The following is a 14806-nucleotide window of genomic DNA, read 5'->3' as shown; positions in this document are numbered from 1 at the left end:
CTATACCCTAGTATGTCAGCAGAAATTGCCAAATTTATTGTTAATCTCTATGAAGGGAATTTTGATCCAAGTTTGAGAAGTGCTTTGGAATTGTAGCGTTTTAAAAATCATGGCCATTATGTAAGAATTTGCTACTTTTCTGTATTTTGCTTTCAGCTGGGCAATGGCTTTTTATATAGGAAGGCTTTCAAACTGCTGCTGCTTAGTGAACACACTCAGTGGATTTTTGGTTTATCCCATCAGTATTTAAGCAGAGCCTTTCTGCTGTAAAGCAGTACCACAGAAGGGATTACTATAAAAAGGCATTAAATGAAGCCTGTAATCAGAAGAGCTTTTTATTTGTTTTGTTTCACCCTCTAGATACCTTTGGCAGAGTGATATATAGAAATTACACAACAAAAAGCTTCCAAGAACTACCAGAAATGGTATTTCACTCAGTTTTAATAAACATGGCTAGTAGCATATGAAATTTAAAGCATTTTCTGTATGAATGATATAATAGCTAGTCCATTCATTTTAATAACGCATATACAAAGTTAAGTCTTATTTCTTCCACATTGTATTGTCTCTGAGTACTTTGTAATTCATTTTAATCTCCACTTTTTTATTTGACACTTTCTTAAGGTACCTTGTCTCAGTTCTTGGTATGATAATAAGGAGTAAGCTTTACTGCAGGAGGGGTTCCTTACATAGAATTCATGCATACATGATCTCTCTGCAACACCCTCTCTTCACCTTGTCTCAAACAGTTGCATATTTTTAAAAGAAATGGGAGAGTAAACATCTTTAAAAACACCCAGTACACTATATCGGTTCTGATAGTACCAGGGCAGAGTATCTTAACATGTTTTAAATATATTTTGAGGGATTTTGTTGGAATCATTTATCTTAAATTGTACAAACTTCTAAATAAGAATTTTGAAAGTGAAAAAGAGAGGGTACACAACAAGACAGTGACTGTCTGTTATTACTGAAGATTCACTCAGGCTCCTACCAACATTGTCTTGAACATATAAAATCAAATTATTTTCTGACCTTTCAGAAGATATACGCATACTCTAGTCTAACACGCTTCATATCATGCCTGACATTTGGTTTTGAAATGTGAACAAAAAATGAATGCGGAAACTCTTGGGCATTTAATCTGATCAGGTTCAGATCAGAACATATCAAAACATCTGATATACTTAGAATCAATCAAATTGTTCTGAAACACTTTACACTACTTAATTTCACATTTCTATTACATGGAAGAGATTCAGTTGAGCATATGTCCTTCCTATTGGTATAAATCCCTGTTTGTTGTCAATTTGCTCTTATGTCCTGATAATGATAAGTAAAATTAACTGAGGAAAGAAAAGATCAAGTTAGTAAACATGAAACAGTTGGAGGGAGAAGGAGACCAGGCTGAATATTTTGTGTTGGGAAAGCTGAACAAATCAAGAGAACATTCGAGACAAATCTGACTTCATGATTATAAAGACAGATCTGTAAGGCCTATTTAAATAATCAAAGGAAGACAATCTAGAATGTCAAAGAATTATTGTATATGCTCAATTTTACTACTACTAATAAGAAAAGTTATTTTAAGAGCTAAGATATATGCACCATCTGAAAGCTGCTAAGGATATTTGGGGTTTTTTTTTTAACTTTCTGACAACAAGTTCTTGTCTTTTTCCTGATAGGTACCTATTATACCATTTCTCTGGTGAAGGCTATTCAGCAGTGGTGACCTCTTCCAATCGAACACTCTACAAATTATTATCTCTGGACTCCCAGCTGACACCCTGCCAGAGGCTAGAGCTACTGAGCCAACTGGAATTGTGCCCGTTTTCTTGTCAAGGTTTTTTCTTACACAGGGAAAAAAGAAAAGATGAAGTTGGGCAGAGTGGAGTTCTGCCATTTTTTGCAGATAATAGCTCTTTTCCTGTGCCTTTCTGGGATGAATCAAGCAGAACTTTCAAGGTCCAGGTCAAAGCCCTACTTTCAATCAGGGAGGCCGAGAACCAAGCGCAGCTGGGTGTGGAATCAGTTTTTTGTGCTGGAGGAATACATGGGTACAGACCCTCTCTATGTAGGAAAGGTAGGGGATTTGATCAATATTTGAAAGTTGTAGATGCCTGTTTTTCAAGTGCGGGTATGTGCTGTGACTTGTGAATTTGAATTGCTATTTTATGACTTTGGCTAAAGTAAGCCAGGAAGGGGCAAAGATTGCACTTGTATTTTTATTTATTAAATAAAAAAATTGTGGATCACCTTGATATATCAACACACTATATACTTGATTCTTTATGCAGTTCGTAAGAGCTATATATTTAGTTATTATTTCTATAAAGAGATGAGATCATCAGTGCCTAACATTATTGAATTTAATATATCTAGTAATTCATAATAAAGATAAAGATCATCTATTATAAATAATATATGTTAGCACGTAACTATAGGACAACATAACTTTACATAGTTCTTTATAAAAAGTGAAAGAGAAATGTAATTAATAAAAACAAAGTCCCTGTTTCTCATTGCTTACAGTCTAAATATCTATTTCTGTACCACTAATGTCAAGAGGTGTAAGAATCAAGCAGAAGGACATAGGCTAGTGACTACAAGAAAGATGTATTTCTGTATTATGAACTATTACTGTGCTCTCATATTCTCTGCCTGGCATACTGGCACCCTGGCCAGCATACTGTAAGATGTCCCTCAGGTTGCACCTATACTACAGTGGGTACTATACAAAGAGAGCTCCATATCAGGGTGTCTCAAAAGTCTCCTTTATAGGCTCCTTCAGTGGCAAGTGTTCACAGCTTAAGCTGATTCACTGTTTTGTGCTGGCATGCAATGTGGTTCCATTGGTAACCCTACAAATAAATGCTTAGATTGTTTATTACAGCTTATACTGTTTTACCGAAAAAATACTTGTTTTCCAATGTGTTCCTTATTGAGAGATACCAATTAATACAAATTAATAGAAGTAGTTAGTTTTTTGGCTAAATTTTAGGAGCCTAACAGTTGCAAGAATGTGATTATTTTTGACAAAAAAAATTATATGTTTTATACTATAATGTACGAGTAACAGGTTCCAGGGGAAATGATTTGGACCTCAGTGATGCAACTACTTAAGCATATGAGGGATTTTGCTGATGTAGTCAGTCCTGTTCATGTCAAGGTTCTTCATACTGTAGGTGTTTGCAAAACAGAAGCTTGATGCTTTAGATTGCTTTAGGCCCATGAATGACCCCAGTGAAGTCACAGGAGAACCTGCTAATCCGTTTAACAATATCTACATGTTTAATTGCTTAGCGCTTTACACAGTTGAGCTCTTAAAGAAGGAGGATGAGGGGAGATGTGAGGATTGGATTCCAGTTATTCCATGTTATAGAAGGATCTTTCATGCTGACTATACTTAATTGCATAATAGTTTCCATTCAAATATTATTAATGTTATGGATTATTTAAAAGTTCACTTTGGGGGCTAACATTATTTTGTATTTAAATGTTTAACTTGAAATTATTCAGCCATTTTTGCAGCTAGTGGTAGAAAATTGAAATTTGGGTTGGATAGAACCCTTATTGAAGAGAAATTTCTGTGGATATTATTGTGAAACTTGGATTTGATTCAGTGCTGTTCTCATACTGCATTTATTGAGAACATTCTATATGGAGTTCTTACTGTAGTAGTCAGTGTAGCTCACAGTGCTACATTATTTACATGTGGCAAATTTAGCTTCAGAGTTTGTTATATACTGTAGTTGTACATTGAATAAGGCTGTCCTCCAAAAAGAACAGTAGTTTCTGTGAAGAATATATTGTCAGAACTGGAACTATGTTCTGGCCACTTTGTTTGTAGGTGCTATTTGTGTAACATACTGCCCCTTACTCAGGATGTGTATTGCAAAGTGACAGTCTAGAAGTAAATGCAGAAGACCAGGAACTTTCCTACAGATCTCAAGGTGTGTAAGATTAAGCTTCCAATAATGCTTGGACAAATAGAGCTGCATTATGGAGTAGTATTTTTCATTTTATTTAAAAAGCCACAGGCAATTCCAATAATAAAAGCAGTGTTGGAGGATGTTAGTGCTGCACAGTAAATCATTCCAAAGTCATGAAAAGCCAAGGTTAAATGCATACTCAACATTAACTTTGTCCTCTTGTGTATATGAATTTTGATGCATCATATAGGGTGAGCATACAGGTAAAATCCTGGCTTGCTGAAGTCTGTAGCACAATTCCCATTGGTCACAATGAAGCCAGTATTTCACCCATACATTTTTTCAAAATATATTGCTTTATACTATTCTATTAAACTTACAGACATAGGTAAAGTATTGTGTAATAGTCAATTCTTGTATCATTCAGGTACTTCTATTGTTTTAGTGATTCAGATTATTTTGCTTTCACATTAATAAATCAGGACTAAATTTTCTACTATAGATGGAATTATATCAGTTTAAAACTAACAGGAATTAAAGGAGAATGATGTAGTTTTCCTTCTCTCCAAGGTATACATTTGAACAGTTTCCAGCTTAACCCTATGTAATCCCCTGTTCCTCTGAAGAGCCCCTAATTCATTCAGAAATTGTCTTTCTGTTTATCAGTATAGCATGTTAGACAAATGCAGAAGTGGCAGCTAAATATTGAGCTATATATATTCTCACTCACACACACACTGTTATCTTCTAGTGATGCCATTTAGGGAGTGAAATAGTAACTTCTGAACCTAATTTAACTAGAATCTACTATTTGTTGGTAAATGTTTACTATTGCTCTGAAGCATGTTGTATAAAACCTGCCTTACTATGTTTTTTCCATATAAATGAATTAAATGACTTCAATGGTATGTTTGGCATACAAACAGTAGTTCACAGGTCTCATTGCTTCTACATGTATCTAAAATTGTAGAAACATTGTATGCAGTTATATTGTAGCAGTTGAGAACTGGTATGTGATCCTGTAATTAAAGTCTGAATGGAAAGGCATAGACACAAAGGGAAAGAGTTAAAGTTGTATGTGTAAACATACCTGAGGAATTTCTGGTGCTTCTTGGGTAGCTTAACCACACAAACATAATGTTCCCATAATTTAGTATTTTGAAAAGAATGTTGATACAGATTTCAGTTTCTCAAGAGTATTTTGAGGTGTTTCAACAATGCCACCTCTCATTCAGGCACAAGGTCTTTCTTTTTGTTTCTTTTCCATTTTTATGCCAACAAACACACAAATAAATCAAAAAGGGAACAGAAGATTGTGAGCTAATGTGAGACTATTGTTTGACAGCCTGGTTTCTGGCTTCACTGATTTCATTAGGTCTTATCTGGAGGCAGACAGCAGCTGCAAAATTCATATCAAAGCCAAGATCAGGATTCCAAAAGACCCCAGAAGTAGAGATAATGAAGTTAGTGGCACCCATCCCTAGTTCCAATGCAGTTTATTTGCTGAAATCAACTCATTTTCAATAAAAACCTCATTAAGATCTTAAGGTTGCAAAGGAAAAGTAGTTTTGGTGTACAGAAAGAAAAAAATAATTCCTTTGGATTTGACTCCAGAGGTTACTTATTCCTTCCTAGGTACTTTTCACATTAAATGGTATGTGTTCAGTGTTTTGAACTAAATGTTGAGATAAGCCCTGTGAGGTAAGCTGGTATGAATTAGTTTTGGGGAAAAAAGGTATAAATGACTTACCCAAGACCAGGCCATTAAATGATATAGAATTTAAATTAGAAGTCATAATATACTAGATTCTACCATCTTGCTTGCATAATAAAGGCTTCTTGATGTTTCCTTGTAATAACTTAAAACTGAAAGGACATACTGGAGGCATTCCTTAAATATTGCCCAAGATGCATAAAGGGGGGTGTTATTATTGTCATTGCTATTATTACTAATGTCAAAATCCAGTCAAGAACCAGGCTGGATGCTGTTCTGGGAAAAACAACAGGAGCAATGAGTGGGATGATGGGCTCTGTCTATCCTGCCCAGTCCCCAAGGAACAGGTGCAGGGAGAAGGCCAAGGCCAGTCCCTATGTGGCATGGTGGGAGCAGGCAGGAGCAGCTTTGAAGCTTCCCATGCCTTGGGACAGTGAGAAAACAGCAGTGGCGGGGGAAAGGGGAAGGGACAGAATATTGCTTTTGAATGGGAAGGGGAAGGTTTGGGTGGGGGAAGAAGGGGGGATATTCTTATGTGCTTTAAGGACTTTAAAAAGTCCCCAGAGGCTCTTGTAGCATGGTCCATTCTGAAAGGGGAGTGTAGCAATGTCACTCCTCTGGATCCACTTGTCTGGATTTGCCCCTGTATTGAAAGAATAGAAAAATATTCAAGGACATTATTTATAATGTAATGCAAACATATAAGACATGGTACACACATGTATGGAAACAGAATCCTAAGTTTATCATTTTGAGAAATGGCTAATGAGTTGTGTTGATCCAGCGTGGAAATGCTCAATTTAAGACACCTTAAAGTTGTGGTCATTTTTGAAAATGTTACATTTTCAGTTTGAGTCAAATGTAATGAGGCATCAGTTGCTGAATGATTAAGGATCCTTCATTAGGGCTAAGTACAAACAGTCAAAAAGCCTGAAGCTGAATTGATTCAGTCTTTGCAGATTAGTCTAAGATGCAGAGATTTAATTGGCACGGAAGTGACAGACATTTACCTTTGATTCAGGAAATGCAGCCACATGCTTGCAGTGGATCAGGCCAGAAGCCAGGGTGTGTTGGAATATGGATCCCTAGTATATAGCCAGCATGGGCTGTGTGTTTGCTTCCTCTTCCTGCTACCTCTGAGATCTCTGGGATTTGCGGTCCAAAATCAATAGCAGGAAGACTCTGCAGTGTTGCTTATCTCTTCCTGCTTCTACGTGTCTCTGGGATTTATAGTCCATAATCACAGCAAGCACTAAGTTTGATCAGGGGAATGGATAGTTAACCCCCCTCCTTGGCCCTAGACCCCAGCTAGAATTTGCCTGGGGGGGCAGTCCCCACCCCCCCAGACTGGGCTGCATCCCCAGCCAGTCTTGCCCCCCACACCCCCTTCTCACTGCTTCAGCTCTGGAGCCAACCCTGCTCTCTGGAGCGGACAGCCCAGCCCAGCCCAGAGCTGTAAAACATGCTGGGATGTTGGGGGACTGTGATTTAACCTAAACCAGGAAAAGGTCTGGGACAGAAGTTTCATAAGCTGGTTTGACTCACATTAGTTAAGTATGATACTACATTCAACCAGGTTTACCTTAAACAAGTTACAGCCATTTTGAAACTGGTTTGTGTTCACTGAGCTTCTGTTCTGTTACAGATTTAAACCAGCTTCTGATCACTTAAACCAGTTTATGTGTAACTTCTGTCCCTAGCCCAGAAGAAAATATTGTAAAAAAAGCCAAGAGCCCAATGAATACAAGTATAGTTAGAAACTGGCTTTCCACCTACCATTTGATTTTTTTTTTAATTGATACTTTGAGCCAAATTCTGACATGAGTCTTTAAAACTTGAAGAAAATACACAATTATGCCCAGTAACATCTGTGCACACAAATGTTTTAGTGTTCTTGCTCAGGAAATATTCCTGTTAGTCATGCAGGGTTGGTTTTTTGGGGTGTTTCTTTTTTAGATAGCATGAGAGAGACAGCATGATAATCTGAAACTCAGGTGGAAGAGAATATAGAGAGACTTATAATTTTGCTTACCCCCTCTCCCAGTTGCTGTAAACAAACACTATTGCTTTGAGTATTCACTACAAGGTATCCTTCAGATTTATAAAACAGCTCTGTTGGACTGCTGACATATTTTATTCTCAAAAATATTATTGCTTCATCAAATACAAAGTGGTAACACATGGCCCCTTAAGCAAAGTGGGAAACCATCATCCCTGTCAATGACAGTGCATAAGTGCTGGCCCCCTTTAAACAAATGAAAGGTCAAATATATCTGAATTCTTGTGAGATATCCCAGCATATATAAAGTTGTGGCTATGGAGAGATCTGTGAGATCTAAGAAATTCAAAGGTCAGCACCTATCTTGCAGTTGATTTATCTTATTTCCAAGTACCTTGATTTCATAAGTCAGTGTGATGGATTGTGGCCCAGTTTCTTCAATGCTCCTGAAAGGTTGGGTTGTGTCTGTAAGGTATGCGATAGGAAGTTCTCTCTCTGCGCAGACTATGTTTGTACTTTTTCAGAGGAAGACTTCTTCCTTTCTCTCTAGCACCTTAGAGACAAATAGACCTTGTTTGATTATTAGAGGGTGGAAGGTATAGGTGAAAGGAGACAGTTAAAGTGGGGACAGAAACTGAACCAGAAAATGGGCATTTGGATGTTTTCATACAAGGCAGAGCACACGGATCTTTAGCATGAGGCACTGTGTACCAGATAGGCTGGCATGGGAAATGGCATCACCGGTAAGTTAAATCATTCTCATCTTGGCCTTTTATCCAATGACACAACGATACTGCTGAGATAATCCTATAATAGCAGTGCTGCATTTTGATTAGCTAGCAGAGTCAACCTGCAACACAATTCTCAGCATTTCTTTTCGGCATTATTTTAAGCTGTGTCTTATGAGCATCTCAAGCAACTCAGAAAAGCAATAGCTAATAGATTAGAATATGGAAAAGTAAAAGCTAATTTTGTAATAATCTGTAGCTGCAAGCTTCCTGCATGCTTGGTTGGTTATCAGAAAAAGCTTTTTTTTTTTTCATATGAGGGCATGAGTAGATTTATAATTTTGATGTCAGTCAAGCTCATGCTGTTTTAGCTTCCTTTTTAGCTGTTTTTTAAAATTATTTCTTTTCCTTTTCATCTGCTGAACTTGTTTATAGTTCCTTATCCCCTGTCCTTGCTTATCCCTCATTATCTAGTTTTACCTCCATCCTACCCTTTTCTAAAGTCTTACGGTTGATATCTAAAACACAGACCCCACAGAACCCACAAACAGACAGTTATTATTTGTATTTATTATTAGAAGCATCATAGTGCCTGGGAGTCCTAATCATGGATGATGACCCAGTTGTACAGAGAACAAAAAGACAAGAAACAACAGATGTATTCAGACAGGCTGAGAGAAGAGTACAAAGGAACAACAAGACATTATTTATTGCAATGGACATTGATTTTGGTGCATCAAGTCCAGTTTTTGCATCTTTACATAAGAATACAAATCCAACATCATTTTAAACTTTCCATTGCATTCCTCCATTTTTATTCCTACATTTGTGTTCCACACCAGCTTGAAACCACTGTGTCTGGGCTTCTTTGACCTCCATACCACTGCCAAGTTATATGTCTTATTCAAAGCCCACTGAAGGCAGCAGGAATCTTTTGACTGTCTTCAATGAAAGTCGATAACTTCAAGGCATTTACAACATGATAACTGAAACATATGCCTAGCTAAACCGTATTCTTTTTCCAATTTCCTAGCAGAGTGCATTTTTTGTGCAGTCTTTTCCTTTACTTTGGCATCACTTACCTAATCTTCCTGAAGTGTTTGACAGAAATGTCTATCTACATACCCATCAGGTTTTTGTTCCAGGTATTTAGTGTTTTTCATTCCTTGCAATCATGAAGTGCTGCCAGGCCTCTTGCTCTGCTACATGCTGTTACTTTCACTGAGATGCTTTTGCCATGTCTTTTCTACACCCTGCTTCTCTGGTTGTTAAATATCACCCCTGTCTTCTTGTCACCCCACTCTCCTTTGCTCTTTTTGTGTAGACACTTTACAGAATTGTTACTGAGGTGAAAATCGAATCGGTGCAAAATGTATTCTTGTGTGTATGTGCATTTTTTAGTATCAACTTTCTTCAGTTGGCTAGGGACAGACATTACATATAAATCAGTTTAAATGATTGGGAACTGGTTTTAAACTTGTAACAGAATAGATGTTCAGTGCACATAAACCAGTTTGAAAATGGCTGAAACTGGTTTGAGATAAACCTGGTTGAATGTAGTATCAGAGTTAACTTATTTGGTTCAAACCAGTTTATGGAATGTCTGTCCCAGTCCCCTTGCTGATTTAAGATAAATCAGATACCCCCAGCATCCTGGCAGGCTTTCTGGGCTGGGCAGGGCTTTCTGCTCCACAGCAGGAGTGGTCCCTCTCCTCTGCTCCCTGCCTAGAGCTCCAGAAACTGCAGGCTGCTCCCCCTCACCACTCCCTGCTAAACAGAAATTCCACCCTCCCCTCTGCCTTCCTGCAGAGGTGTCTGTGTATGAGCTAGCAAACCACATACTGACTACAGTCCCTGCTGAATCAACAGGTAGAATCAACTAGCAGAATCAACAAGTAGCTGTTAATGTCCCTCTGTTGTTTTCTTAATTGGGTGATAAACACTGTTATCAATTCCCTTCTGGGCTAATCTGAGTTCCTGCAGGAGCCTGACCATGCCCCCCTCAGCTACATGCTGTGGAAGGAAGGGAGGACTGCTCTGCTCCATCAGGTACCCTTTCTGTTCACAGCTAAGTGAACTTAAACGTACTGGTAACCTTGTTGAAAAATTCCACTGGGGGCTTTAGAGCTGAACTGTGTTATACTTGAACATCCCACTTAAACCCAGACAGTCAAAAAGCCCAAGGCTGAATTGATTCAGTCTTTTCAGGTTAGTCTAGGTTGCATAGATTAAATTGAAATAGAAGTAAACAGACACTTCCCTTTGATTCAGGACATGCAGCCCAGCAGCTCAGGTCAGAAGCTGGTGGGGAAGGGGGAAGACGGGACGGGGACACTAGAGCATGGCTGTCTGGCTGTGTGTTCACTTCCTCTTCCGGGTGCCCCTGAGGTCTCTGGGATTTGCAGTCCAGAATTACAGCAGCAGGTCTCTGCAGGGTTGCTCATCAGTTCTTTTTCCTGCTTCTAGGTGCCTCTGGGATTAGTAGTTCATAGTTGTACCCAAATTTGAATGGGGAAGGCATGTTTAACCCCCCCGCCTAGCTCCAGACCCCATCCAGGGTTTGTCGGCGGGGAGGCAGCTGGGTTGCATCCCCAGCTGGGCTTTCCCACCCCCCTCTTGTCAGCCAACCCTCACTGTTACAGCTAGGGTGCAGAGGGGCAAGGCCAGCCCTGCTCTCTGGAGCAGACAGCACAGGCCAGGGCTACAGAGCATGCTGGGAGACACTGATTTAACTTGAACCAGGAAGGGGTCTGGGACAGAAGCTTCATAAACTGGTTTGACCCAAATCAGTTAAGTCTGATACTACATTCTACCAGGTTTATCTTAAACCAGTTTCAGCCATTTCAAAGCTGATTTATGTGCACTGAGCTTCTGTACTGTTACAGGTTTAAATTAGTTTCTGATCATTTAAACCAGTTTATGTGCAACTTCTGTTCCCAGCCGCCTGCCACAAGTGTGACCCATTAAAGCGCCTCTCAGGAAATGAGTTTGTTAAAACGCAACTAAGACAGTTGTGTCTTTAACATGAACAGTGACTTTCATGCTTTTAGCTCTAAAGGCTCCAGTTCAAATTTTACTGCTTGAGGAGCCATTATACAAGGTCTACCTTCTATCAGTTGAGGAAAGTTTGTTCTTCCAACAGAGTCGTATGGATGAGGATCAGTGAGCTACAGTTTCCATTTTCTTCATTTCTTCTCACTCATGTCTGAGTGAGAAATCAGGGTCTAAGAGTGTTCTAGGCAAAAAGATCATTGTGTTCATAATCTTCTGTGCTCATGTAATATGAAAAAATATAGACAGACATTGCATGTGAGAGACATTTTTATGTAGAGACATTATTATATGTCAGCTTGCCACAACATGTATCTGAGTACCACCCTCGCTTACCCAGTACACAATATTAACTATTTTCTTCAAACTATTTATATCATATTAATTGCAAGATCCCATGTGCACTTTATTCCAGGAACATTATAGCAGATTTATATTTTTCAGAACAAGTGAAATTCTACAGGAAAAAGCCCAATCTTTGGGACCCATTTAAATCAGTGGTGTAATACCCACTAAATTTAGTAGAAGAATGATAGAACCTTATTGACTATACTCTTTATGTCCTGGTTAGGGGCTAATATTCATTATAATTAATTTAATAACTTTAATACGGGGGATCTATTTCAAGTTCTCCAACTTAAATAAGTTACCTTTAGTCTGTTTTTAGCTTTGTACTATATTGGAGGTAATTTTAATGCTTTCATATGAAGCAGAAAGAAAATATAATTAATTCAAATTAGTATCAGTATTTTTGCTGTATCTTTCACTCTGAACAGAAATAAACTGCATAAATATGCTTGTGAGAAACTATATGCAGTGAAAACCATGGCAGGTTATCATAGCATAAAATGCATATTTTATTTCCCCCTACAAACATTGACGGAAAAATGATGAATAAAAACCATAAAACCGTTTAACACTAATTATTTATGTTTTTTTTTTATCTTAGAGTAATTTTTTTTCCAAATCCAAGAACATGGCAACTAACCACCAGTCTTGCATCCTAATTGTAATATTAAAGGCGCTCGGTGCATATTTGCATAACATTAACTGTAGTTTTATCAGTCACATTAAATTAAATACATTTCGCATTCTAATTTTTGGGTATATAGAAAACATCTATCTTGCTTACCAAAGGTGCTTTGGTCCCAGTGGAAATAAGATTTTAAAAAATAAATCATGCTTACTTACTATTAATTTTGCATATTCATTATTCAGGATAATTCGGTTTAGCTGAGGAAAAGATGATGATGAAGCTCTACTGACAGTATTGAAAGAACATGTGCCTAAATTGCCTTAGCAACTAAAATCAGATGACACATTTTAGTTAAACAACAATGCATGTTTAGGACCCAGTTGCCTACAGCTGAGCTTAACAATTACCACCTTGAATAGTCTCATTGACTACAGTGCTCAATAGAGTTTTGTAGGACTTGGCCTTGCAATAGTGGCCCTGTCTTTGTTTGTGGCTCTCTAAAAAATCTCAACAAAATACAGGGGAGAACAAGCTTTGCTAATGGAATAGGAGATCATTCAGATAAAAACACACACTGTATTTTATAATACTCTGTTTGTGTGTGTGTGTGTAATGCAAAATAAGCCCCAAAGGATCAAAATCTGTCTATATAGCTCTGTATTCTGCCAATGGAAAGGACAATATCAAATACTTCAGAGACAATATAGACTTTCTGCTGTTTTAGACGATTTTGCAGTCCTGTCAATGGGAGCAATTTGAGGATCCAATTCAACTCCTCGAGTGTTCAGTTTGTAATTTGAAGCACAAGTTTTATTAAACATGGTACAACATGTATAAATACCATAAATTTTGGCCACAAAATTATTTTGTCCATTTTTTACACCCAGCAATTATATTTTACTCTCCTGGTTACCACATGAAAAGTCCTGAGAATGTTGACAACAGATGAAAATATTCCATAGTTTTATAGTGAATAAAAGCATGCCTTAGTATCTTGTAGTTCTCCCTTTGAAAAATAAAAGGCTGCCTGTTGGCTTTTCTTGTGGGTGAACAGGATAAAATTTAAGTATAGGAGAAGACAAGCTGGATCAAAAGTCCTGCCATTTTTCTGGACTAGCAAAAATGAATTGAGCCCTACATTTCCAAAGCGAGTTCTTGCAGTACAACGTCAACTGAATTTAACTGAAGCCATATGGCCTCATTGTCTTCTCAAATCTGTGGAAATCAACAGCAACTGCACAGAAGTTAATGGTAGTGTAGTATAAAAGTACCAGAGGTGAAAGCAGAATAAAGCCAAGGGGTTTAGAGTTCCAAGAAATACCTAAAAAAATTACAAAAATGCATGAATCCTAGATATAGTACAAGGAGAAGAAATGGTTATATTTCACATTGAAGTATTAACCTCAGGTCTTCTCTACTATGAAATCAGTGCCAGTTTAGTTTTTTCTATATGTTATTCGGTGCTTTATTAGCAACCCATAACAATGAAAAGTTTTCAGTTGCCACAGGAGAAGTAGTTGCCCATTGTTTAAGGTTACATCACAATGATATAAATGGAATATCAGGAATTAGTAGATAGTTTTAACTAGTTTTCCAAATATAGAATGATGCTGTTACTAAGAAAGGCTACATTTCTGTGGAACTAATTTACATATTTTTATTTTTCATCTGTAATTTAGAGAGCTGTGACATTGCAGATTAATTTGAAAACCAATAAATAATTCCTCTCACTTCTAGATATTTATGCTCTTCAAATATTTGTAGACTGTTATTTTATCCTGCCCTCAACCACTTAGTTGTTGCTTAGTCAAGCAATACATATTTCAGTCTTTTAATTTTTCCTCGTTAGTGAGTCCTCCAGCCCCCTGATCATTTTTATTGCTCTTCTATTCACTCCTTCCAATTTTTCAATAACTTCCTGGTAATGAAAAGGCCAGAACTGAATACAATATTATAGTGTCAGCTAAATAGGAGCTGAACAAAGAGAAACTGCTATTTCTTATTCCATTATATTATTCATATTTCATAGTTCAAAGCTGTGTGCCCATTTTCAATACCATAATACACTCTAGATCCAAGTCCACTGTCACTAGTGTGTGTCTTCAGGCTATGTTGCTTTTCAGCTTTCTTTTTCCTACTGAATGTAGTGTGTTTCTGAATGCATAAAAAGTCTCCTTATGATATCTGGAGAATGGGAAAATATTGTATTATTTGTAATACAGATTATATACACCTGATCTTACATGTTTTATATTATCCTTCCTGACTGTAGGCCAGTAGTGTTCAACCTCTGGCCCTGTGGGCCAGATGAGTGGCATGGGGTTAGTCTGTAAATTGCCCCATCCTCCCCCCCTCATTCCCCCATGTGCAGGATTGATTTGCAGAATTAGTCCATGGATATGATCG

The 14806-nt window shown here is 37.7% G+C and overlaps 1 protein-coding gene across 2 annotated transcripts in view; it reads left to right on the top strand.

The window, feature by feature from the left end:
* The window catches only part of CDH7 (cadherin 7), a 110460-nt gene that overhangs the window by 3366 nt on the left and 92288 nt on the right, over nt 1-14806 (top strand). For both annotated transcript variants that reach the window (XM_019545386.1, XM_019545377.1), the window contains exon 2: nt 1686-2083. In XM_019545386.1, coding sequence (XP_019400931.1) covers nt 1874-2083 — 210 coding nt within the window. In that variant the 5' untranslated portion in view covers nt 1686-1873. The remainder of the gene's footprint in view (nt 1-1685; nt 2084-14806) is intronic.

Source organism: Crocodylus porosus, unplaced genomic scaffold, assembly GCF_001723895.1.
Source record: "Crocodylus porosus isolate Cpor-Errol unplaced genomic scaffold, CroPor_comp1, whole genome shotgun sequence".
NCBI classification, from domain to species: Eukaryota; Metazoa; Chordata; order Crocodylia; family Crocodylidae; genus Crocodylus; species Crocodylus porosus.
This window is presented reverse-complemented; position numbering and strand designations above follow the sequence as displayed.